This window comes from Notamacropus eugenii, chromosome 1, assembly GCF_028372415.1.
Source record: "Notamacropus eugenii isolate mMacEug1 chromosome 1, mMacEug1.pri_v2, whole genome shotgun sequence".
Taxonomy (NCBI): domain Eukaryota; kingdom Metazoa; phylum Chordata; class Mammalia; order Diprotodontia; family Macropodidae; genus Notamacropus; species Notamacropus eugenii.
The window spans coordinates 229,203,906-229,231,481 of record NC_092872.1 but is presented as its reverse complement, the minus strand read 5'-3'; the positions used below and the strand labels follow the sequence as shown (position 1 = coordinate 229,231,481).

The window sequence follows — 27,576 nt, the reverse complement described above, 5'->3', positions numbered from 1 at the left end:
CTTGTCATGGGCTTTGAAGTCATCTCCCCTCTCCTGGAGACATTACAATGCTTAAAAGGGCTAACTTGTAAAATTCAGCTTTTTCCCACTTCCTTTTCCTGTTTCTGCAGCTGACCTACCCTCAGAGTTTCATACAAGAGAGGAGAGTCACAGCATGTTTTCTCTGAGTTTCTGGACTTCAGTTCTGCTGACTGTACTCAACATCTGGGCCTCAGATGGTGAGTCTTGTGGGGCTAAGCTGTGGCAGAGACAGGATAGAGGATGAAATTCAGAAGGAGAAAAGCAAAGGAAGAAGCAAGAAGGGATGGGACTGGGCTTGACTTCTCTCTTGGTCTGGGGTTGGCCAACATACATCTAATTTTTGAAGACACTGAAAAAAGTAAATTTTGGCAGAGTTGTCATTTTTATTATGTTAGCTCAGCCTGCCCATGAGCAATTGATTTTTTTGCCAGTGGTTTTTTCTGACTTTCTTTGTGTGAAGGTGTTTTGTAATAGTGTTCATATAGTTCCTGGGATTTTCTTGGCAGGTAGACTCCCAAATATTTTATGATGTCTACAGTTATTTTTTTGTAGGAATATTTCTATTTATTTAGTAGTTAATTTTTCTGCAGTTATGCGTAAAAAAAAATTTTTTTAAATTTGTTTTAAAAACTTTTAGTTCCAAATTCACTACCTTCCTTCCTCCTCACCCTGCCTCATTGTGAAGGCAAGCAATTTGATATAGATTAAACAGGTGCTACTCATGTTATAAAAGAAAACATAGAGCAAAAAAAAACTGAAGAAAAATAAATTTAAAAAGTATTATTTAATCTTTATTCAGACACCCATCAGTTCTTTCTCTGAGGATGGATAGCAGTTTTCATTAATCTATTCTCTTTCCCCTTTCACTCTGTCCCTCCTCAAAAGTGCTTTGTTTTTGATTAACCATCCACTAATCTGCCCTCCCTTCTATCAGTCTTCCCTTTTCTTATCCCCTTCCCCTCTCTCTTTCCTGTAGAATAAGACAGATTTCTATACCCAACTGAGTATGTGTGTATTCCCTCTTTGAGGCAATTCTGATGAGAGTAAGGTTTACTGACTGCCCCCTCACTTCCCTCTTCTTCCTCTCTACTGTAAAAGCTTTTTCCTGCCTCTTTTATGTGAGTTAATTTACCCCATTCTATCTCTCCTGTTCCCATTCTCCCAATACATTCCTCTCTCATGCCTTAATTTTATTTTTTATATATCAACCCTTTATGTTCAACTCACACCTGTTCCCTCTGTCTATGTATACTCCTAACTGCCCTAAGAAGGGAAAGTTCTTATGAGTTACAAGTATCATCTTCCCATGTGGGAATATAAACAGTTTATCCTGATGAAGTCCCTTGTGATTTCTCTTTCCTGTTTACATTTTTATGCTTCTCTGTAGTCTTGTATTTGAAAGTCAAATTTTCTATTCAGCTCTGGTCTTATCATCAAGAATGTTTGAAAGTCCTCTGTTTCATTGACTGTCCATTCTCCTCCCCTCTCCCCCACAGTTTTGCTGAGTAGAAGATTCTTGCTTCTCATTCTCATTCTCTTGCCCTCTGGAATATCATATCCTAGCTCTCTCTGATTCTTTAATGTAGAAGCTGCTAAATCTTGTGTTATCCTGATTATGACTCCACAATATTTGAATTGTTTCATTCTGGCTGCTTGTAATATTTTCTCCTTTACCTGAGAGCTCTGAAATTTGTCTATAATCTTCCTGGGAGCTTTCATTTAGGGATTTCTTTCTGAAAGTGATTGGTAGATTCTTTCAATTTCTATTTTACCTTTGGTTCTCAAATGTCATGAGAATTTTCCTTCATAATTTCTTGGAGGATGATGTCTAGGCTCTTTTTTTAATCATGACTTTCAGGTAGTCCAATAATTTTTAAAATTATCTCTCCTAGACCTATTTTCCAGGTCAGTGGTGTGTCCAATGAGATATTTCACATTGCCTTCTATTTTTCCATTATTTTGATTGTTTCATTGTTTCTTGATTTCTCATAAAATCATTGACTTCAACTTATCCAATTCTACTTAAGGAGTTTTTTTAAGTGAATTTGTGTGCCTCTTTTACCATTTGTTCTAACCTGGTTTTTTAAGGCATTACTTTCTTCAGTATTTTTTTTTGTTTCTCCTTTACCAAGCTGTTGGCTCTTTTTTCATGATTTTCTTGCATCACTCATTTCTTTTCCCCATTTTTCCTCTACTTCTTTCACTTGATTTTCAAAATCATTTTTGAGCTCTTCCTTGGCTTAAAACCAATTCATATTTATCTTCTAGGCTTTGAATGTAGATGCATTGACTTCTTTTAATCTTCTGCTAAGTGTGTGTTTTGATCTTCCTTGTAACTTTCTATGGTCAGAACTATTTTTCCAGTTGTTTGCTTATTTTCTGAGCCTGTCTTAACTTTTATCTCTTTGTTAAAATAGGATTCTGCTTCCAGAGTGGAGGGCTCACTGTCCCAAGTATCAGGGGTTTTGTGCAGCTGTTTTCAGAGATACTTCTAGGGATCTGTAAGTTTTCAGTTCTTCCAGGGTGGTATGATCTAAAGAGAGGTTTGATTACTACCCTTCTGGTCTGTGCTCTTGTCTGTGAGTGACTGCAGGCACTCTTTTCTGCCATGTAACTGTAAGGAGGGTCTCCATTCCACTGTGGTGGGCTACTGCTCCTCCTTACCCTGAGAATGCCATCCAGGACTGTGATCCAGATCTAAGTATAGATAAAGCAATGGAATCTTGCCTCAGTACTTGCAAAGAGACAGCTATAATGTACTTCTGACCAATTGTTCAAACCCATTACCATCTGTGGGCTGAGTGCACTAAAAGCAGCTGCTACTGTGGCTGATTCTATGGTTTCCAAGGCCTGCTCTTGGTTTGCTGGAGCTGAAGCTCTGTTGGTACAGCCTGTTCTGGATTGTACTGCCCAGGTGAGGCAGACCTTTCCTGATGATCTTCTAAATTGACTTTGAATGGAAAATCATTTGACCCCATCCTTTTCTGGGGTTTGATGCTTCAGGAATTGTTTTATGGCATTCCTTAAAGGTGTTTGGAGGATTTTGAGGAGAGCTCAAGAGAGTTGCTCCCTTTTCTCTGACATTTTCTGTTTACAGTTCTTTTAAATGAAATTTCTCTTTCTATCTCTTGCCAAACTTTGTTAGTAATATAGAGAAATATTGATGATTTGTGCGGGTTTATTTTATATCCTGCAGTTTTGCTTAAGTTGTTAGTTATTTTGAACAGCTTTTAGTTGATTTTCTAGGATTCTCTTAAGTATACCATAATATCATCTGCAAAGAAGGATAATTGTGTTTCCTCATTGCCTATTCTAATTCCTTCCATTACTTTTCCTTTATTGATAACGCTAATATTTTGAGTGTAATATTGAATAATAGTGGCGATAATAAGCATACTTGTTTCACCTCTGATTTTATTGGGAAGGCTTCTCATTTATCCCCATTACATGTAATGCTTGCTGATAGGTTTTACATAGACGCAACTTATCATTTTAAGGAAAATGCCATTTATTCCTATGATCTCATGTTTTTAATAGGAATGGGTACCATATTTTGTTACAAACTTTTTCTGCATCTGTTGAGATAATTGTGATTTCTGTTAGCTTTGTTATTGACATTGTCAATTATGCTGATAGTTTTCCTAACATTGAACCAGCCCTGCATTCCTGATATAAATCCCACCTGGTCATAATATATTACCCTCATGATAAATTGCTGTAATCTCTTTGCTAACATTTTATTTAAATTTTTTGTTTCAATATTTATTAGGGAAATTGTCCTATAGTTTTCTTTCTCTGTTTTGGCTCTTTCTAATTTAGGTGTCAGCACCATATTTGTGACATAAAAGGAATTCGGTAGAACTCCTTCTTTGCTTTTTTTCCCCAAATAGTTTATGTAGTATTGGAATTAATTGTTCTTTAAATATTGGATAGAATTCACTTGTGAATCCATCAGGCTATGGCATTTTTTTTTCTGAGCTCATTAATGGCTTATTCTATTTCTTTTTCTAAGATATGCTTTTTTTTAAAGTATTCTATTTCCTCTTCTGTTAATCTGGACAATTTATATTTTTGTAAATATTCATCTATATCATTTAGATTTTTATATATATTGGAGCTTAATTAAGCAAAATAACTCCTAATAATTGATTTAATTTCATCTTCATTGGTGGTGAGAGTTCTAAGTCTTTCAAAGGTGTTTTCCTTCACAGTGTTGAGGTATGTAAACTGATCTACTGATTCTGATGATTTGTATCAATACACACAAGTCTCAGGTTTCTCTGAATCTGTCAGTTTGGTCATTTCTTGAATGCAATACTAGTCCATTAAATTCACACACCATAGATTATTCAGTCATTCTTCATTTGACAGGTGCTCATTTTCTTTGTAGTTCTTTGCTACAACAAAAACTGAGGCTACATTTTAGAAAATACATATAGATCTTTCCCCTCCGCCTTTGATCTCTTTTGGGGTATGTGTCTAGTAATCCTATCAATGGGTCAAAAGGCATGAACTGTGTAGTGACTTTTTGAAAATAGTTCCAAATTGTTTCTCAAAATAATGAAACCATTTTACAACTCCTATAACAGTGTGTTAGTGTTCTTGTCCACCCACAGCCCATCCACAAATTGTCATTGCTAATCTGTTGCGTGTGAGTTAGAATCTCAGTGCCATTTTAATTTGCATATCTTTTATTGTAAGTGATTTTTAATTTTGTATATGATTGTTGATAGCTTAGATTTCTTCCTTAGATAAATTGTTTGTTCTTATCCTCTGATCATTTGTCTATTGGTTAATGACTCTTATCTTTATAGATTTGTGCCACTATTCTATACATCTTGAATATCAAACCATTATCAGAAAAATTAGCTGCAAAATCCTATTACCACCCCCACAATTGTTCCTAAATTAATTTACTTATTCAATGATATTTATGCAGAAAAATAATAACAAAATCAGTTGAAAGAACATGTTCAAGAAATATCAATGAAAAATTGTGAAGATGGCCTAGCAGTTCCAGATTTCAAACTATATTACATGATAATCTTCAAAATATTCTGATACTAAGAAATAGAGTGGTGGACCAGTGGAATAGATTAAATATGCAATATGAAGCAATGAATAAGGATAGCAATCTAGTATTTGATAAGCTCAAAGACTCAAGCTTTTGGGGAAAGAACTCACAATTTGACAAAAACTCCTGGGAAAAGAAATGGAAAAGTTTGGCAGAAATGAGGCACAGAGCATTATCCAATACTATATATCAAGTTAAAATCAAAATGAGTACATGATTTAGACACAAAGGTTGATATCATAAGTAAATTAGAGGACCACAGAAAAATCTATGAGGAAGGGAAGAGTTTATGATCAAAAAAGAGAGGTGATCATAGGACATAAAATCAATAATTTTGATTACATAAAATTGAAAGAGTTTGCACAAAGAAAACCAACACAGGCAAAATTAGAAGGAAAGCAGGAAACTGAGGAGAAATTTTTTACAGCAAGTTTTTCTGATAAAAGGCTCATTTCTCAAATACATAGGGAACTGAGCCAAATTTATAAAAATGAGAAAAATTCCTCAATTGATAACTGGTCAAAGGATATGAGTAGATAGTTTTCAAAAGAAGAAATCAAGGCTATCTATAGTCACGTGAAAAAAATGCTCTAAATCACTATTGGTTAGAAAAATGCAACTCTGAGGTACCACCTCACACATGTCAGGTTGACTAATATTTCAGAAAAGGAAAATGACAGATGTTGGAGAGGATGAGGGAAAATTGGGACATTAATGGGGTGTTGTTGGAGTTGTGAATTATCCAATCATTCTGGAGAATAATTTGAAAGTATCCCCCAAAAAACTATAAAAATGTTCATGCCCTTTGATCAAGCAATGGGTCTATATCCCAAAGAAATAAAAAACAAAAAAAAAGACCCTTTATGTACAAAAATATTTATAGCAGTTCTTTTAATGGTGGTGAAGGATTAGAAACTGAAGGGATGTCCATAAATTGGGGAATGCCTGAACAAGTTGTGGTATATGACTGTGATGGAATTCTATTGTGCAATGAGAAATGATGAGCAGGATGCCTTTGGAAAAGTTCAGAAGATTTACAGAACTGATGAAAAGTGAAATGAGCAGAACTAATAATGGTTATAGAAGAATGTTATATTCAATAACAACAATGTTGTAATAATGATCAACAGTGAAAGACTTAGCTATACTGACCAATACAGAGATACAAGAAAACTCCCAAGGACTCACCTCCAGAAGAAGAACTGATGAACTCTGACTGCAAACTGAAGCATATTTTCCTACATTTTCTTTCTTTTTCTCATTTTTTTCTTTTTTTTTCAGCATAGCTTATGTGGGAAATATGTTTTGCTTGACTCCACAGGCATAATGAGAATCATACAACTTGCTTCTCAATGGATTGGGGAGAGGAGGGAGGAAGGGAGAGAATTTGGGATTCAAAATTTTAAAAAATGAATGTTAAAAATAAAGAAATGCCTGGTTGCTTACTTCTTTTTTTCCTTTTATTATGACTTCGTTAATTGATTATAAGATAGTCTGGCCATTCTTGGCCAACCTCTGCTCCAATACTCAGCACAGTGTCTGGCATATAGTAGGTACTTAATAAATACTGATTGATTAGTTGATCCTTCTAGCTATGCGACCATGGTTAACTCACTTCCTTTCTCTGTGCTTCAGTTTTCTCATCTCTAAAGTGAGGGTAATAATAAAATCCCTACTTCATACTGTTGATGAGAGGAAAGCCCTTTGTAAACTTTAAAGCACCATAGAAATGTGATCTATAAATAGATTCTAATTCCTACTCCTTATAGGTCACTTGGTATAGTGGATAGAGCTTGCTGGGATTGGAATCAGGAAGATCTGGTTTCAAATTCTGCCTCTAATACTTAGGAGCACTGCACATTAATGCTAGTTACTCTATGTTGATATGTTTCAGGAAATTCCTTAGAATTTATCAGCCTACTAAGTAATAGTCTACTAAATTGTAGGCTGGTTGCTAGAGGGAGTTTATATACCAGAAGTTTCTTAACCTGAAACAGATTCTTTCTGTATGTTTCTTAGGACCTTTACGGTTATGAAATTCTATGACTCTACAATGTTCTGTGCTACTAATGGAAGAAATACAAGTTTGTAGGTTGCTAGATCTAGTAGGTAACCAGGGGTGTGACCTTGAGCAAGTCATTTTCACAGTGGACCTTGGTTCCCTGCTCTGTAAAGTAAGGGAGTTGGATCTATATAGTGTCTTGAATTGTAACATTATGCTCTAGAGGAACTTTAGGCCTAATATTCTATCTCCTAAGGCCTCTTCCAGGCTCTTTCAATATTCTAAAGCCCCATTCAACTCTGATATTTTGTTCTAAGACTGCTCCCAACTGTGATACTCTGTGTTCTATTGCCACTTCTTGACCTGATATTCTGTATTCTAAGGACCCTCCAAATCTCTGACCTTCTGTGGCTTAAATATTTGACCACTGAGGAGACCAGCATTGAGGAGGATTTGTAAGTATCCTTTGTTTACTTAGCAGTGACTTCACTTTGCAGACCATCAGGAGGCATCTTAGAAACCATCTGGTCCAGCTACAGAAAGAGACAGAAAAAGGGAGAAGCTAAGGCTAGGCTGCCAGAGATCATCCCAGTTCAGAATCTGAAAAAATGAACTCTGTGGAAATCATTTCCCTCCCTCAATTACAGAAGTAACCAGGGCAAGTTTGCAACTTTTCCTTGTTCATCATAGCAGGAGAGTTTATGTCCAGCCTCAGGCAGCTCCAAATCCAGACCTCAAAGAATCACCAAATCCTTTTCTCTTTAAGGGGTTTAATATTAATACTGACAAAGTCTCTGAGACAGAACTGACAAGTCACATGGGCCTGCCATGGAAGCTAAGAATCTTAGGTTCATCTGATGCTCTTAGAATTAGTGTTATAGCTAATTCTATACATCAGAGCATAGAATGCCAGAGCTGGAAGGGATAATAGGACTTAGGACATGAAAAGTCAGAGCTAGGCAGGAATTTAAGATGGTCTAATATAAATGAATCCATTTGAAAGATGAAAACACAAGAGCCCAGAGCAAACCAAAACATGAGGTCATAGAGTTAGAACTGAGAGGGATTTTTGCAAATGAGGAACATGGCTCAGAGCCCTAAATAGGTATGATGACTTGCCCCAGGTGACCCTGATAGTAAATGGCAGAGCTGAGACTCAAACCCAGCCTCCTTTTCTCTTTTCCATACTGCTGCCTTGGTCAGTGGTTGGAGAGTCCAGACTCTAACCCTAGTCTCCTGATTCCTCAGCCAAAGCTCTCAGCAGTACTACAGCCACCTCTAAAATGAAATGGAAAACCATGCTTCTCTTCTGTTCTCCACTCTCTGTTCTCCAAGCTAATCTCCCTTGGATTATGTTTTTTTTCTTAGGTACTCAGAATGTGTCCATAGAGCAGCCCTCAAGCCCTGTGACAGCGACCATTGGAGGTTCAGCACTACTGCCTTGCAGATCAAAAACTGACCTCCCCGCTGGGCCACTGAAGTGGTATAAGGGGTCTGGGCCTATTAGGGAGGTCATCTTCAGTGACAGGAGGTTGTACTCCCGCGTCCAAAAGGTGAATAACACAAACCGTATCTTGGACATCTGCATCAGCAACATCACTAGCCAGGATGAAGGAGTCTACTACTGTATCAAGTTCAAGAAAAGCCCTGAAATGGAACTGGCCTCTGGGGGTGGGACCCACCTCATCGTAGGTAAGTACAAAGCAGTGAAAGGCAAAGGAGTACAGGGAAAGAGCAACAGATCTGCACTAGGACACCAACATCCCAAACCTAGCTCTGTTATTTTCTACCTGTATAACTCTGGGAAAGGGGGAGGGAGAGGCAACTAATATCTAAGAAGAGCCTACTATGTTCCAGGCAATGTGCTAAATACTTTATAAATATCATCGAATTTGATTCTCACAACAGCCCTGGGATATAGCTACTACTATTACCCTCATTTTAGAGATGAGAAAACTGAGGCAGACCTAGATTAAGTGATTTACCCAAGGTCACACAGCTAGTAAATCTCAGCTGGATTTGAATTTGGCTCCTCTTGACTCCAGGTCCAGCATTTTATCTACTGCACCACTTAGCTAGTGTAGTAGACAAAGAGTGTTGCCAATGGACTCAAGAAGTCTTGGATTCAAATTCTGCCTCTGATACATCTTAGGTATGTGACTCTGTGCAATCTTCTCTACCTCCATGTGCTTCAGGTAATAGGACTTAGCAGATTAATAAATCTTAGTCTACTAAATTAAAGGCTAGTTGTTGTTTATACACCTGGAATCTCCTGTCCTGACACAGGTCCTTCATTTACTCTTGTTAAGATTCTTGCAGTACTGAAGTTCCATGACTCTAAGACACTTAATCATTTCTGGGTCTCAGTTTGCTGATCTGCAAATGAAGCTGTGCACTATATCACCTCTAAGATCCCTTATTACTCTGAATCCTATGGTCTCCTATGATCTCTGAGTTCTTCTGCTCCACAGGCTCCAGATCCCAGTTTCCCTTCCTGGGGATTCTTCCTTCTACCACCACTAAGTCATCCAGTCAGCAAACACTTATGAAGTACCTACTGTATATAAGGCATGAAGTATGCACTGGGTTACCTTAAGAGGCTAAAACACTAGTCTGCAGCTTCAAGGAGTTTACATTCTAATGGAGGAGACAGCACATAAATACAAGATTGATATATACATGTATAAATGGGAAGTAGAGCCAGAAAGAAAGAATGAGCAATGGGAAGACAGGGAAAGAACTCCTGAAGAATGTGGGATTGGAGCTGAGTCCATGGAAGCCATATAGCATTAAGAAGCACTCTGCTTTTTGCACCATTTATTCTGAGGGGTGGGGGTAGGAGTAGTTGGCTTCCCAACCTCTCTGGCAAGATGCTCCTCTAGATATTTCTTGCTGTCCCTTTAGCTTCTTGGCTCTCACTTCTAGACCCTGGGGAAAAGTCAAAGAATCATGGAAGCTAAGAGTTGCAAGACACCTTAAATATCATCTGGTCAAACCCCAATCTAACAGACAAACACCCTCTGCTCAGGTGCTAGCAAATGGTCTCATTAGCCTTTTACTCTTTTTTTTTTTTTTTTTAATAATTGTTATCTTTTATTTTTGCATCATTTTTCCTCACCTCTCTAACAAACAGCCTTTATAATAAAGTAGAAGAAAATGAACCAAAATGAAGCAACATAACCATGTACCATACCCATAAACCCCAACTTGTGCAATGAAAAGAAGTGCTTCCTCATATCTCTGTTTTGGGACCAATCTTAGTCATATGATTTCACCATATTCAGTTTAGAGCTTTCTCTTGCTCCTCTTCTTTCTATCTATATCATAATTATTGTGTAAAACATTGCTTTCTCAGCTCTTTTTCCTTCATCCCTTTCTGTAGATGTTCCCACGCTTCTCTGGATCTGTCACAGTCATCATTTCTTACAGCACAGTCATATTCTGTTATATTGATGTACACAATTTATGTTTCAGAGTTTTTCACAACTCTGCAAATGACCTTTATGTTTTCAACTACATCATTTTGTCTCCCAGGCAATGAGACTAACTGGATTCCTAGGTAATTACAATGGCTAGTCTCCCAGAAAACAGGTGGCAGGCATACGATTCAAATTTTGGTTTGTCCTGCAAGACTTACATGAACTAATGAAAAGTGAAGTGAGCAGAACCAGGAGAATGTTACACAAAAAAGCAGTATTATTGGACAATAAAGAACTGGGAATAACTTAGCTACTCTGACCAATACAAGATCCAAGACAATTTCAAAGGACTCAAGATGAAAATCACTAACTACCTCCAGAGAAAGAACTTGTGGTTCTGAAAGCAGATTTTTTTTTGCTTTCCTTGGTTTTTTTTTAATGTTTCTTTTTGATTTGTTGCTTCTTTCACGACCTGACTGAAATGAAAACGTTTTTCACATGATTGCAAACATATAATGTAAATAAAATTTCTTATTGCCTTAAGGAGGGGGAAAGTGAGGGAAGAAGAGAGAAAATTTGAAATTCAAAATTTTTAAAAATTGAATGTTAAAAACATTCTTTATATCTTATTGGGGAAAAATATAGCCCCTAAATTATTGAAGGAGTTGAATGAATTAGAGAAGGAAAAAGACAATAAAACTATACTAGTGGGAGACCTCAACTTCTCTCTCTCAGAACTAGATAAATCTAACCAAATGATAAACAAAAAAGAAATGAAAGAGGTGAGTAGAATTCTGGAAAAGTTAGATATGATAGATCTCTGGAGGAAATTGAATGGGAAGGAATATACCTTTTCCCCAACAGCATGTCATACCTTCACAAAAATTGACTTTGTAGTAGGGCATAAAAATCTCACAAATAATTGTAGAAAAGCAGAAGTAAATGCATCATTTTCAGATCTTAATGCAATAAAAATTACATTCAGTAATGGAAAATGGAAAGATAGATTAAAATTCATTGGAAACTAAATAATCTAATCCTAAAAATAAGTGTGTCAAAGAACAAATGACAGAAACAATAGATAATTTAATTTTTAAAAATGATAACATTGAGACAGCATCCCAAAATTTATGGGGTGCAGCCAAAGCAATACTTAGCAGAAATTTTATATCTCTATTTGCTTATATCAGTAAAATAGAGAAAGAGTAAATCATTGAATTGGGCATGCAATTTAAAAAAAAACTAGAAAACTACACATTTAAAATCTCCTATTAAACACCAAATTGGAAATCCTGAAAATCAAAGGAGAGATTAATAAAATTGAAAGTAAGAAAAATATTGAACTAATAAATAAAACTAGAAACTGGTTTTACATGAAAAAAATATAAACTATTGGTTAATTTGATTTTAAAAAAAGGAAGGAAAAATACCAAATTACTAGTATCAAAAATGAAAGGGGTGAATTCACAACTAACGATGAGAAAACTAGAGCAATTATTAGGAACTATTTTTCCCAATTATATACCAAAAAAATGACAATCTAAATGAAAATCTAGAAAAATATAAATTGCCTAGTTTAGCAAAAGAAGAAATAAAATACTTATATACTCCAACCTTAGAAATCAAATAAACCATTAATGAATTTCATAAGAAAAAATCCCCAGGACCAGATGAATTCACAAGTGAATTCTACTAAACATTTAAAAACCAACTGATCCCAATACTACACAAACTATTTGGAAAAATAGGCAATGAAGGAGGCCTGTGAAATTCTTTTTGTAATACAGATATAGTGCTGATACCTAAACCAGGAAGAGCCAAAACAGAGAAAGAAAACAATAGACCAATTTCCCTAATGACGATAGATGCAAAAAATTTAAATAAAATATTCTCAAGGAGATTGCAGCAATAAATTACAAGGATCATACACTATGACCAGGTAGAATTTATACCAGGAAGGCAGGACTGTTTCTGTATTAGGAAAACTATCAGTATAATTGATCATATCAATAAGAAAACTAACAGAAATCATATGTTTATCTCAACAGATGTAAAAGAAAGCTTTTAACAAAATACATTCCTATTAAAAACACTAGGGATCATAGGAATAAATGGCATTTTCCTGAAAATGATAAGTGGTATCTATCTAAAACCCATAAGTAATGGGGGTAAACTAAAAGACTTCCCAATACAATCAGAAGTCAAACAGGGATGCCCATTATCACCTCTATCATTTAATATTACACTGGAAATGTTAGTCAGCAATGGAAAGAAAATAAATTGAAAGAATTAGAACAGGCAATGGGGAAACAAAACTATCACTCTTTGCAGATGATATGATGGTATACTTAGAGAATACTTAAGAATCAACTGAAAATTAGTGGAAATAATTAACAGTTTAAGCAAAGTTGCAAGATACAAAATAAACCCATGTAAATCATCAGCATTTCTATATCTTTCCAACAAAGTCCACCGCAAGTAATAGAAATAGAATTATCATTTAAAATAAATGTAGACAATGTAAAATATTTGGGAGTCTACTTCCCAAGACAAATCAAGGAAGTATATAAACAAAATTATAAAACACTTTTCATACAAGTAAACTCAGTTCTGAACAACTAGAAAAATATTTTTCTTGTGGCAAGCAATTGTGCCAAGCCAATATAATAAAAAATGACAATTATCCCTAAATTAATTTATTTATTCGATGCCACACAAATGAAACTACCAAAAATTATTTTACACAGCTAGAAGAACTAATAGCAATATTCATCTGCAAGAACAATATTTTGATGAAGGATATCAAGGGAATCAATTTTTAAAAATGTGAAGGAAGGTGGTTTAGCCATCCCAAATTACAAACTGCATGATAAAGTTGTAATTATCAAAATAATCTGGTTCTATCTCAGAAATAGAGTGGTGGATAAGTGGAATAGAACAGGTACATAATATGCTAAAATAAATGACCATAATAATCTAGTATGTGATAAACCTAACAATCCAAGCTTTTGGAACAAAAATACATTATTTGGCAAAAACTACTGGGAAAACTAGAAAACAGTATCACAGAAACTAGGTAGAGACCAGCATCTCACAGTATATACCAAGGTCAAAATGGGCATGTGATTTGCTCATAAAAGGTGATACCATAAGCACATTGGAAGAGAATGGAATAGATTATCTGTCAGTTCTATGGATAAAGGAAGCATTTAGGACCAAACAAGATAAGGAGAGCATTCCCAAATGTAAAATCGATTATTTTGATTATAAAAAATTAAAAAGGTATTGTACAAATAAAACCAATGCAACCAAAATTAAAAGGAAAGCAGAAAACGGAGGTTGGGGAGAGGGTGCAACAAGTATCTCTGACAAAGACCTCCTTTCTCAAGTATATAGAGAACTGAGTCAAATTTATAAGAATACAAGTCATTTCTCTACTGATAAATGGTCAAAAGATGTAAATAGTTTTTAGAAGGAGAAATTAAAGCTATCAACAGTCACATGAAAAAATGCTCTAAATCACTATTGATTAGAGAAATGCAAATTAAAACAACTCTGAGGTACCGACTCAAACCTATCAGATTGGCTAATATGACAGAAAAGGAAAATGATAAATGTTGAAGGGGAAGTGGGAAGTCTGGGAAAGTAATGCATTGTTGATGGAGTTGTGAACTGATGCCACTGTTCTGGAGAGCCATTTGGAACTATTTCCAAAGAGATCTAAAACTGTGCATACCTTGTGATCCAGCAATACCGCTGCTAGTTCTGTATCCAAAGAGATAAAAAAAAATGGGGGGAAAGAACCTATTTGTACAAAAATGTAGCCATCTTTTTTTGTACTGGCTAAGAACTGGAAATTGAGGAGATGCCCATCAATTGGGGAATGGCTGGACAAACTGTTGTATACAATAGTGATGTGGTATATGACTGTGCTATAAGAAATGACAAGCAGGATGATTCCAGAAAAAAGCCTGGTAAGACTTACATGAAGTGATGCAAAGTGGATTGAGAAGAACCAGGAAAACATTCTGCATAGTAACAGCAATGCCATAGAATGAATTGTGAGTGACAGCTATTCTTTGCAATGCAATGATCCAAGACAATCCAAAAGGACTCCTCGTGAAACATGCTATCTGCCTTCAGAGAAAGAACCAATGTTGTCTAAATACAGACTGAAGCAACCAGTTTTCATTTTCTTTCTTTTTTGTTTGCTTTCTTGCACAAAATGAATACTATGGTAATGTTTTACGTTACTGTGCATATATAGCTTATATCAGATTGTTAATCATCTTAGGGACAGGTGAGGTGAACGAGGGATGGAGAGATAGAATTTGCAACTCAAAACTTTTTTTAAAATGTTAAAATCTGTTTGAATATGCAATTGGGGGAAAAATGTATATTTTTTTAAATGAGGCAGTTAAGGTTTAATAGCCTTTGAGGGCCTTTTCAGTCCTGGATCTATGATCCTAGCAATAGATCAGATTTTTCAGAAGTTATTCCTGATATTTACCCCAATTCTACCATAAATAATTTTCTATTGGTCCTAATCCTCCCCTCTTTTATCAAATAGAACAAGTTTGCTCCCTCTGTGCCATGACAGACCTTCAGCTATCTAAAAAGAATGATATTGTCTCCTCCCTCACCTCAGTCTCCTTTCCTTACATCTAAACACCTTCTCCCCCACTTCTTTTTTCCCAACAAATCTTCATATAGCATGGTCTTGAAGCCTTTCAATAGTCTGTGGTTATCCTTGTCTGGACAAGTCCCAGTTTGTGAAATCTCCTTCCTGAAATGTTGCGCTCACAATTGAAGAGAAGACCTTGAATCAGTTCTCAGCAGGACTGTTACCTCCCTAGTCCTAGATATCAGATTGTTCGAACAGACTGGCTTGATGATTGTCCCTTATACTTGACTTTCCATCTTTGAACTCAGGATCTTTGTACAGGCTGTTCCCTCCTCACCTCTACTTCATGGAATCCATAGTTTCCTTCAAAGTCCCACTCAAGGACCACCTCCTCCAGGAAGCCTATTCTGAACTTTCTCATTGCTACTGTCCTCTCCCTGAAATGACTTTAAACATAATTTGCACTTAATATTCTACATAACTGTTGTTGCCTCCTCTAACAGAATTTAGACTTCTTGAAGGTAGAAAATGTTTTGGTTTTAATCTTTATATTCTTAGGTAAGAACCTAACATAGTGTAGGCACTGAATGAATGAATGAACGAATGGATGGATGAATGAATGCAGTCTAAAATGGACCTAGGTCTGGGTTTCCATAAGCATTCACAGTACATACAGTGCACCTCATTTCTTCATTTCTCACCAGGCTGCATGGGGCCTTACCAACCTGAACACACACACACACACACACACACACACACACACACACACACACACACATACACACACTCACTCACTCACATCTCTCCCTCCCCCCTCCACTTATCAGCATGGTCTTCACTCTTTAGAAGGTAATCACCTTGAGGGCAGGAACTTTCTTTTTTTCTTGGATTTGCATCCACAATACCAGGCACATAGTAGGCCCTTCACAAATGCCTGGTGATTGACTATTTCCTGCTTTCCATTGCAGCACAAAGACAAAGTTCATCAACTGTCCTCATAGCTGCCACAGTTGGATCCATATCTCTCATCCTCATCCTCTCAGTCCTCTGCTGCTACTTCAAGAGATGGAAAGGTGACAACTGATTTTCTAGGTTCCCAGAAAGTTTCATATTGGGGATGAAACATTGTGAGTGGAGGTAGAGGTGATGGGGAGAGCCCAGCACTGCTGGCCATGGAGTGACTCCTCTTACCTGGACAGATCTACTAGCTTTTGGAGGGTGATTCTGTACATGTAGAGAGCTCTGAGGGAGGACTTTCTTCTATCAAGCCAGAGTATCACCTTCTCTGCTGTTCACAGCTCTGGAGCCCGATTTACCTGCCCAGGATCCCACAGCTAGAACTTGGCAGAGGCAAAGTGCCAACCCAGGTCTTCCAAATGCCAAGGACAACTCTTTATCCAGTAGGCCACCTGGACACCTATCATCTCATTCAGAGGACCTGGGTTTGGAGGGAGGCAAGGAGAAAAATTTGGAACTCAAAATCTTGTAAAAGTGAAAGCTAAAATTTGTGGCTACATATAATTGGGGGGGAAATAGCATTAAAAAAAAGGCATGGTGTCAAAGCCCAGCTCTGCCACTTGCTGTCTGTGTGACCTTGAACAAATGCCTGACACTCTCTTTGCCTTTGTAACCTCATTTTTAAACTGAGGGGCTAAACTACCTTAAAGGTTCCTTCCAACTGTGAAGATAAGATTGCCTCTGAGTGTTATAGAAGCAGAAGGTCACTCACAACAGCCCTGTGAGAGGAAAATTGTGCAAGGATTACGTCCATTTTACAGATGAAAAAAGTGAGGCCTCCTAACAGGCTACCTGCACCCCAATAGTCTGGATAATAGATGTCCAAGATGAAATTCCTACCTAGGTCTTCGGGACCCCTAGGTTGCCAGCATTCTAGCTATTCTGCCACACTGTGTCTAGATATAAAACAAAACATTACCTAGAACCTAAAATGTCAACTTGCAGGAACACATAGAACATAAAATGGAAGAACTGGAAGTAGTGCATAGATCATCCAGTCAAACTTCCTCATCTAAAAAAAAAAGGGAAGCTAAGGCCCTGTTAGCAGCCTTAGCTTTTCTCCTACGTGTGTGTGTGTTTGTCCTTCATTGCCAAAGAAGACCATGCCATCAGAGAAATGATGACATGACTTGCATTTAACTTTGTTTTGAGTGAGGGAGAGCTGCGGAGGTTACCAGTCTCACTTCCCCTCCAGAACCATCTGAATCCAGTGACCAGATACTCATCAGGATGAGTGGAGATGACCCAGGATGAGCAATTAGGGTTAAGTGACTTGCCCAAGGTCACACAGCTAGTGAGTGGCAAGTGTCTGAGGTGAGATTTGAACTCAGGTCGTCCTTACTCCTGCACTGATGCTCTATCCACTGCACCACCTACATGTTAGCTCTCTAAAGGAAGGCAGGTATCTGTGAGGCAGTTGGGTGGTACAAATTCTCTGAATTTGGAGTCAGGAAGATCTGTGTTTTAATTCAGCATTAGACGTTTAATAACTGTGTGACCCTGGGCAAGTCACTTAAAACTTCCTGGCTTCAGTTTCCTCATCCATAAAGTGAGGATTATAAAAGCACCTACTTCCCAGGGTGTGTTGTGAAAATCAACTGAGATAATAATTGTAAAGTGCTTTGCAAGCTTTAAAATGCTATTATCAAGCTGGAGTAGGGGGGAAAATCCCTCTATGTCTTATTCTTTAGTTTCCCACACCCAGGATATCTTTAGACCTGTGAAATTAGCATCCAAGAGTAGTTCTGAAGTGGAAAAGTGTGGCCTGGGATGGGTGGGAAGGAAATATTTGGTGTAAAGAAACCATTAATTCTTTATTCTAGTCGTAGAACTGGCCTGAGTCTTAGATGTGGGGGATCACTGGGTGAATGTATGTACAGGAGCCTTGGGGTATATTTGGCATTTTTTCTACTACCAGCTGAGGTTGCCCACATGGTCCCTGCCCAGGATTCTCTTTAACAGTAGTACCTAGAGAGCAGGGTGCTCCAAAGCTTGGGCGTAGCATCTACCATCACACTTTGCCATTCCCCAAAGGGTTCTAAAGCCATGTTGACACTGGCCTGGGCCAAAAGTCTAAACTTATGCCTTTTATTTTTCTCTATCTAGGTCCAATTCTACATTTGGCCAGGTTTGTATGTCCTCCCTGCTGGATGATGCCCAACCCAAAAGGGAATTTGCTTTCTCCTTCATATGCCTGGCTTCTTCCCAGGAGAAAATCTCTGCCACTGGGCCCAGATAATTTCCCAATAAATTTTTTTCCCCAAAATCCTTGACCCAAAGCCTCAACACCCCCAGCCTGCACACAAGCTCCTTTATACTAGGTCCTCAAAAGGCCCAACCCTATCTCACAAAGGTGCAGATGGGGGATTCCTACCTTCTCACTGTGTCTCCCCATTCTCCAGAAAAGACACCAAACTTTTCCTTTTACTTAAGCCATGGAGGGAGGTCATCTGTCCCTGGAACAAAAGAGCAAAGAAACAAAACATCCCCAGTTTAAAATATACAACATTCTTAGATGAAAGGAAATGACAAGTACTAGTCAAAGAATGATAATGGGCATAAAAAACATGTATTCTAATCCCCCAGTCACTGACTGACTGTGTGGTCTTTACCCTTCTCTGAGTCTGAGTCTCTTCCTCTGTAAAATCAGGATGCTGTCCTCCCTCCATAGGACCTTCCAGCTCTGACATTCTATGACCTGTGCCGAAAGTTCCTCCCAACTGTGATAGCCTATGTCTTTTTTCTAATTTTTTGTGTAATGATGATTATGCCCTTTTCATAAAGGAAGAAACTATGACCTAGAGAAATTAAGGGACATTCCCAAACTACCAGAGCAATTCAGTGGCAGAGTTGAGACTAGAACCCAGATCTCCTGACTCTGGGGCTCTTGTCACTGTACTTTACTACTTCTCAAACCTCAAGTCGGTGCAATACCTTTCCCTGGTAACCCCCCTCCACCCCCCACAAAATGTGACAGGTCAGGGAAATGAACTTTATTTTGAACTTGGCTGCATCTTCTTTCTTCTTTTCTTTAGTTCAGATGCCGCAATGAAGAACAAGCCACAGAGAGAGGTAAGGGCTTGATTGGGATGCCCCATGAAAGGCAGGGATGGAGTCAGTCACTAAGCAATTTTTAAGCACCTGCTTTGAACACAGTCCTATGATAAGTATTCTTAGGGGAGAGGATAGACATAGTCTGTCCCTTCAGAGAACTAAGTCTAATCAGGAAGAAAAAGAGGAACACATGCATACTCATCTGGTAAGGTTTAGGATATTTATGAAGTGCAGAAGGTAGGAACTTTAACTCAAGATGAAACTAGAACTAGATAAACTGAAATCAGGGAAATCTTCCTGGAGGAGGTGGGATATCTGAGAGGACAAATGCAATTAGTCTGAAGGAACATGTTCCTGAGTCTCCCATAAAGAATGTGTCATAGATCAATACATCACAGACTAGACTGAAATGTCATAGACTAGGACGTCATGGTTAGGAGAAACCTTAGAGGACAGACTATCAGACTAGGAGGGTCCTTAGTGGTCACTCAGTTCAACAATCTCATTTTTCAAATGAAAGAACTAAGTCCCAGAAGGAAATGACTTGCCCAAGGCTCCACCACCTACTAGATGATTTCTATGGTCCCTTCTAGCCCTACTTCTATGAGTCTATGATATTACCTGGATACCTAATGAGTTCATATTCATTCATCCTCCTCCTCCTCCTCCTCCTCCTCCTCCTCCTCCTCCTCCTCCTCCTCCTCCTCCTTCTCACTCTCTCTCTCTCTCTCTCTCTCTCTCTCTCTCTCTCTCTCTCTCCATGTATATAGATATATATACATAGATTATCTATTGAAATCTATCAATATCTATATCTTTCTATCCTTCCCTACAAGTCTGTCTTCTGATGCATCCATATCTCTCCCCTCAAAAAACCACCACCTCTAGAAAACCTTTCCTGAAAATAACAATAGTTCACATTTAAGGATTAATTGATTCTGCTCTGGTCTTGATACTACATGACCACTGTTAGAGACAAACTTGACACACAAAAAGGCATCAAGAAAAATTTATTAAAAACGGAGTTCAGAGTAGGGAAGGCCTATGTTCCTTTCCCTGAAGGAACGAGTAGCTTCCAGATGGCCACTGGAAGGACTACGACCAAGTCAGGGTGAGGCAGGACCCTTGTAGAATTCTGTACTTTGGATTTCCTGCAATACTGCCCCCTTGCCATGTGACTTCATGTTCTTCCCTCTGACAGGCCCTTCCTCATACAGCCCCTTGGTCCTGCACATTAGTCTCTGGCCTCTAACCTGTCCACGCTAGGTCACAACCCCCTATCACTCAGGAATGTGAAAAACAGAACTTTACTTCCCACAAAATATCCCCTCTTTCTTTATTAAAATTTTTGTTCCTGCACCTAAATCCAATCAATAAATACCTCCTCACATTCTTTCCCCTATGAATTCTTTCCTTCTTTTATCCCCCTTTATATGAATATGAGAAGGGAGCAAAGTTGACTGATGCATTGACAAATTACAAGGGGGCAGTCCCCTTGTTATAAGCACAGATACAGAGATTCAAAACGAAAAGGTAGGTCCATTGTCCATTCAGAGGTTCCATCTCATACAGTAGTCTGGGGAGGAGCATCATCTGATGCAGTTTTCTAGTCCTGATGCTCCTTCCGGCTGTCTTTAGCACAGAATCCCTGCATCTTCTTCTCTTTATCTTCTTGTAGAAGTCCAGATATCCATTCTCCTACAAAACCAACCTTAATGCCATTTTAGATGACCATTCCTAAGCTTTATACATTTGTCATTCTTATAAAATCAAAATTGGAACTTCGGCCATTTGTCATGTTTAGGAAATTTACATTAGAACATGGCTTTTACATTTTACATTAATTCACTATTCATTTTCCCCATCAGGAAGATGAGATTTCACTAGAGTCAATAACAGGCTCCAGTACTTGCATTAATACAATAAATAATCATTTTTAACACAGTACATATCACATCATAAAAGAATCCAACTTCTGGTCATGTGATACTTCTTTTAAAGCATTTACAATATAGATCACAAACCATTTTTCTTTTAACATTAACCAAATGAGACAAAATAACCTCATAGGTCCTCAATCGAACAGTTTCCATGCTACTACTAAGAATTAAAGGGCCCTAACTTATAGTCGTTGGTCTAAAATCTTAAGCCTAATAGCTTAATTTTAGACTTAACCTCAAATGTTCCCCTACCAACAATCTATTATCTAATAGATGTGGTATTAAGGTTACAAAACTTTTGATAACAAGGAAATTGCCATTAAGCATAGGGGCATTGCAAGGAAACAACATCTCCCTAACTTTATGTCAATTCCAGGTAGGAATAGATTGTCAACTGGCATTCAGTCCGGCTTAACGTTTGCCAGGTGTCAGTAGGGAAACTGAGTCAGGAGAATCCTACCTCAACCCAGGCTGAACAGCCACTCTCCCAACTTTCCCATGAGATCACCTTTTTGCACTTCATATCAGCATCTCACAAGCTTACTGGCATCATGGATCAGTGCCTCAGATCTCCTCTCTTGCTATCCACACCTGGAGTTAGATCCAGAAGAACAGTCAGTTAATAGTCCCATAAAATCTTAAAATAGCAAACTCCAATAATCAGTTTCAGATATGACTATAATTTTACACTGGCCAAGGAACATCTTCTGAAGCAAGACTTAAGTGGCTTACATGCCTTTCTATACATGTTCTAGTTCCTGATTAAATAACAATCATAAGTTATTGCTCTAATAGATTTGCATCTGTTTCGCCAACTACTCTGTCCCGTTCTAACCCTGCTCAGTCTAAAAGAATGAGCCATACATATAAATCCAAACATTAACTTCAACTTACGTTCATGAAATGAATTCAAATCAAAACAAACATTTAACTTTTCCATTAATGCCAAAGATTACCAGAGCCCACCTGCCTCTAAGAAACTTAGACTGAAATTTTTTTCCCAAACTAAAGATGTCTCAGATTTAGTCTCAGTAATTAATTCAATCAATTGTTTTAATACTAATGGCTTTTACATCATTTTGTAACATGTAAAGATTTTATTTCAAGTTGAGACCTTTGTCCATTACCCCAAAAGAGTTTTAGTCCCATTTGTCTAAAAGGCCTTGGAAAACCTCACCGTGAAAACTCCTTGGTTTTCCCTACATGAACTGGCTCATCTGAGGCCCACTCTGTCACTATGCTCAAATCTCTGTTCTACTTCCTACTCTTAATCCTATCAATCTAAATCTCCAGATTACTGGCCACTCCCATCAAGACCATTTCTGTGACCCCCAGACTACCTGGGGCCACCCTTCCTTAGTAAGGGACTCCTTCCTCAGTTCCTTTGCAGATAAGATACTATTAGAGTTAACTTTAAATCCCAGTCTTGTTCTATGGAACAATGATACAATATCACATTTATCTTTATCTAATCATCCCCATAAGTTTCCTAAAAGCCAATCACTGGAGATCATTTCCATACATTTTCAAATTCTCACCAAAGTCAGTTCTTTATACAGTCTCCTCAGCTGCTGGGGCTGTACTTTTTGACTTCCCTGAGAACTGCTCCTTTCCACACATACACACAGTGTACCAGCTTTAGGTTTTAGCATTAGAACTATAAACAGCAAACTTACAATTTTCATAAGTGATAACAAAATTGTTTAGCTGTGAACACAAACAATAAACTTCAGATGACATCAAATGCATTTTCATATCATATAAAAATTATTGACAGAAGGACAGGCTGTCTTACCAAGTACAGACAGTGACTGGCTGGCTTCTCCATCCTGACCCATACCTGCACCCTCTACCCATGGCTGTGGCTATGTGCTGAACCTAGATACTTCCAGGCTGTAGCTGTTGCCCCTTCAGCAGAGTAATCCCATCCTGGATCACTAGTGGGAACAGCAGCTGCTCCTGAGGGATATTGTGGGGTCACCACTAGCCAAAAGATTGCCAATCTTTTGAGCTTGTCATCCCAAGAAAGCTTTCCTCAGTAGTGGGATCTTTCAAATACCTCCCCAGTTTCTCTCTGACCTGAATGAAGTCTGAGATGGAACATGCACTCAATTGTCCCATTTCTTGTAAGGGATGGACTGGGAAATGCTGCCTGAACTGGATTGGGCTGCAAGGTCAGGGAATCCAGCTGGCAAGGGGAAAGATCAGTTGACACCTGAGGAGAGGAAGGGATCAGTGTGGGAGATACCCAAAGATTGCTGGGGGAGTGGGGCCTGAGGCCTAAGCAAAGTTGCCTCAGGGAGAGGGGTTGCAGAGAGTCACACCTCAGCAAGACCTGTTGCTGGGGCTGGGAGAGAGGGAGAGGACCAAAAGCAGGGGATCATCAAAAATGTCCAGTTGACCCCCATTGCTCCTTTTGAGGGGTGGTTGCAGCTACAAGAATCTCACAACCTTTCCTGAGAACAGGGTCCTGAGAGAGCTTGACAAAAGGCCATTATGCAGGAAACTTCTATCCATTTTCCTTCTAGGCACACAGTGTAATTTTAACTGTAAGAGTATTCATTTTTAAAGTCCCCAAAATGGGCCATGCTCTGTGGCTCTCTAGGCGATACAGAGGCCAAACAGTGTCGCAAAAGGACACTAGTTTTTTCCTTTAAGTTCTTTAGAGAAACTAAATTTTTCACAATTTTGTAAAAGACAAACTCAAAGGCAAATTTTGGAGGGTTGAAGAGGAATGACCCCCATTACAGGTGTGGGGCTGGAAGTCCTTCTCTCCATAAAGGAAGATGTGTGGGTAAGCCTTGGAAAAAGATACAAGAGAAAAGAGTAACTGACAATCCTCAAATTCCCTAATGCCAAGGAAATTCGGAGAGTTGAGCACACACTTCCCGATAGGGCATACGTCCTTGTCTATGCTTTGAAGGGTGTGCCCGGGTCCACAGCCTCAAACACACCACTGGACTGAAAACCTGAGTGCAAGACAGCCTTCTAGCTGCCTGACCTACTGGGACCTGGGGTCAGGTCCGAAATCTACTTCCAAGGTGCTTGGAGAGGGAGAAGGAGGAAAGGAAAGGGAGAAGCTTCCATACCTTCCAGTCTTGACTGGGGAGGAGCTGTAGTTCCTTGTCTCTTATTTTCCAATCCCCATAAAACCATAAAACCTTTCTATAACAAATTAACTTACACATACAAATTGGGTAGGTCTTCCAAAAACCATACAAAAGATTTTACAATGCATTTCTTAATACAACAAATATTTTCCTCCCTTAAGAACAGTTTACAATTTATTACAACCCTCTTGAAACTAATTGATAAAAATTACAAGAAGAGACCTAAAACCAAGGCCTTTTCACATTTGCCCATAAGCTTCCTTTTACAAACATACTTTAGTAAATGCTTGATTCGTAGCAAAAACAATTTTAGTTAAAATTCCTTCTTAACAATAGAAATAAACTCTAACATACTTAATACATCCTTAGATGGAAGAGGCTTGAAAATCACATCCATATATATATATACTTTTTTAAAGGATTCTCGTTTTCACAATAAGAATTCTGTAACAGTCACAAACCACAGAACGGCAGAGGGGACTAACCCAGGGCGAATTCTGCACCCAGAGGCCACGGAATATTGGAGCGAGGGAGATTTCTGTTCCGGAGAGACCTGCAAACCTCTCGCAGGGGGACCTTCGCGCCGGGGACTGGGCGCCAGGGCGGGAAGAGGAGAGCAGCCCTACCGCGGCAGCGACACCGTGGGAAAGAGATCCAGCGGCCACGCGGGTCCCCCCACCCACAGAGGGACCTGCAAACCTCTCGCAAAAGGTCCGTCACGCTGCAGACATGGTGCCCAGCCCGGACCTGTGGCGGCGACGGCGGCCGCAGCTCGGAGAGACAAAGTTCTGAGAGGGCTCCGGAGGCGGGATCTTCAGCAGCTGCACGACCCCCCACCAACAGGTGACTGACGGGGGTGGGTGAGAGAGTCTCTTTGGCGGGTTGAGAGGGGAGTGGGGTGCCCCCATGGCTCGGGCCCCCCCGGGAGGTGGGGGCTGAGAGGCGGCTGCGGATGGGGGCTCCCCAAACGGGCGGTTGCCTGGATCCATTGTGGAAGGTCTGTGCATAAACCCCCTGAGGGAACTGAGCCAGAGAGGTGGCCCTGCCCCTGACCACCTGAACTTAATTCTCACACTGAATAGCAGCCCTGCCCCCGCCAAAAACTCTAAGGCGGGAAGCAACATTTGAATCTCAGTCCCCAAACGCTGGCTGGGAGGACCAGGAGGCGAGGTGGGTGTGAGGAGAACATTCAGAGGTCAGGCCACTGGTTGGAGAAAATGCCAAGAAAAGGGAAAAGAAGTAAAACTATTGAAGGGTACTTTATGGGAGAAAAATCACTTCCTCCCTTCCTTTCTGATGGGGAGGAACAAGGCTTGCCATCAGGCAAAGACACAGAAATCGAGGACTCTATGCCCCAGCCCACCCAATGGGCTCGGGCCATGGAAGAGCTCAAGAGGAATTTTGAAAATCAAATTAGAGAGGTGGAGGAAAGACTGGGAAGGGAAATGAGAGGGATGAGGGAGAAGCATGAAAAGCAGATCAGCTCCCTGCTAAAGGAGAACCAAAAAAATCTTGAAGAAATTGGCACCTTGAGAACTAGCCTAACTCAGCTGGCAAGGGAGGTGCAAGGGGCCAATGAGGAGAAGAATGCTTTCAAAAGCAGAATTAACCAAATGGAAAAGGAGATTCAAAAGCTCACTGAAGAAAATAGATCTTTCAAAACTGGAATGGTACAGATGGACGCTAAGGACTTTAGGAGAAAGACAGATATCTCAGAACATACCGCACAGATTCGAAAATTGGAAGATAATGTGAAATATCTTATTGGAAAAACAACTGACCTGGAAAATAGAATCAGGAGAGACAATGTAAAAATTCTGGGTCTACCTGAAAACCATGATCAAAAGAAGAGCCTAGACATCATCCTCCACGAAATTATCAAGGAAAACTGCCCTGAGATCCTAGAACCAGAAGGCAAAATAAATATTCAAGGAATCCGCAGAACACCGCATGAAAGAGATCCAAAAAGAGAAACTCCGAGGAGCATTGTGGCCAAATTCCAGAGTTCCCAGGTGAAGGAGAAGATATTGCAAGCAGCTAGAAAGAAACAATTCAAGTATTGTGGAAATACAATCAGGATAGTACAGGATCTGGCACCTTCTACATTGAGGGATAGAAGGGAATGGAATAGGATATTCCAGAGGTCAAAGGAACTAGGACTGAAGCCAAGAATCACCTACCCAGCAAAACAGAGTATAATACTTCAGGAGAAAAAATGGTCGTTCAATGAAATAGAAGACTTTCAAATTTTCCTGATGAAAAGACCAGAGCTGGAAAGAAAATTTGACTTTCTAACACAAGAATGAAGAAAACCATAGGAAGGCGAACAGTGAAGAGAAATCATAAGGGACTTACTAAAGTTGAACTGTTTACATTCCTACATGGAAAGACAATATTTATAACTCTTGAAACATTTCAGTATCTGAGCACTGGGTGGGAGTACACACGCACACACACATGCACACACGCACACATACATAGAGACAGAGTGCACAGAGTGAATTGAAGAGGATGGGATCATATACTAAAAAAAAAAATGAAATCAAGCAGTGAGAGAGAAATATTGGGAGGAGAAAGGGAGAAGTTATATGGGGCAAATTATCTCTCATAAAAGAGGCAAGCAAAGGACTTATTAGTGGTGGGATAAAGAGGGGAGGCAAGAGAAAAACATGAGATCTACTCTCATCACATTCCACTAAAGGAAAGAATATAATGCACACTCATTCTGATAGGAAAACCTATCTCATAATACAGGAGAGTGGGGGACAGGGGCACAAGCGGGAATGGGGGGAGGATAGAGGGGAGGGCATGGGGAGGAGAATGCAACACGAGGTCGACACTCACGGGGAGGGAAAGGACCATAAGAAAATAGAAGTAATGGGGGACAGGACAGGATGGAGGGAAATATAGTTAGTCTTATACAACACAACTAGTATGGAAATCATTTGCAAAACTACACAGATTTGGCCTATATTGAACTGCCTGTCTTCCAAGGGGAAGGGGTAGAGAGGGAGGGAGGTAAAGAAGTTGGAACTCAAAGTGTTAGGACCAAATGTAATGTTCTTACCACTGCGTAACAAGAAACACAGGTTAAGGGGTCAAGAAAGCTATCCGGCCCTACAGGACAAAAGAGAAGACGGAGACAAGGGCAGGGAGGGAGGATAGAGGAGAGAGCAGACAGGTCACAGGGACAATTAGAAAACTTGGGTCGGGGGGGGAGGGGGAAAAAAAGGGAGAAAATTTGTAACCTAAAATTAAAAGTTTAATAAAAAAGAAGAAAAGAAAAGAAAAGAAACAGCAGTATAAAAAAAAAAT

The 27,576-nt window shown here is 39.1% G+C and overlaps 1 protein-coding gene across 3 annotated transcripts; it reads left to right on the top strand.

Annotated features, from left to right (window-relative positions):
* The first annotated feature begins 132 nt into the window (after positions 1-132).
* On the top strand, positions 133-27,065 carry LOC140517112 (uncharacterized). Of its 3 annotated transcripts, none has more exons than XM_072628020.1 (6): positions 133-218; positions 8,466-8,789; positions 16,109-16,213; positions 18,264-18,285; positions 19,193-19,229; positions 24,681-27,063. In XM_072628020.1, exons 1-6 carry the CDS (start codon positions 155-157, stop codon positions 25,110-25,112), a joined length of 984 nt encoding a protein of 327 aa, XP_072484121.1. In that variant the 5' UTR covers positions 133-154; the 3' UTR covers positions 25,113-27,063. The 3 variants fall into 3 exon arrangements, with proteins under 3 accessions (XP_072484121.1, XP_072484120.1, XP_072484122.1); XM_072628019.1 differs by having other exon boundaries at positions 137-218; positions 7,481-8,789; XM_072628021.1 differs by lacking the exon at positions 16,109-16,213 and having other exon boundaries at positions 137-218; positions 7,481-8,789; positions 24,681-27,065.
* Positions 27,066-27,576: the final 511 nt, after the last annotated feature.

What these genes read in the sequence shown, in the direction of transcription:
- LOC140517112 (XM_072628019.1), top strand. Translation starts at nt 8,381, where the DNA reads ATGAAATGGAAAACCATGCTTCTCTTCTGTTCTCCACTCTCTGTTCTC. An exon ending in CTACTTCAAGAGATGGAAAG is followed by an intron (nt 16,214 to 18,263) that starts GTGACAACTGAT and finishes TTCTCTATCTAG; the next exon opens with GTCCAATTCTACATTTGGCC. An exon ending in AGAACAAGCCACAGAGAGAG is followed by an intron (nt 19,230 to 24,680) that starts GTAAGGGCTTGA and finishes ACTTTTTTAAAG; the next exon opens with GATTCTCGTTTTCACAATAA.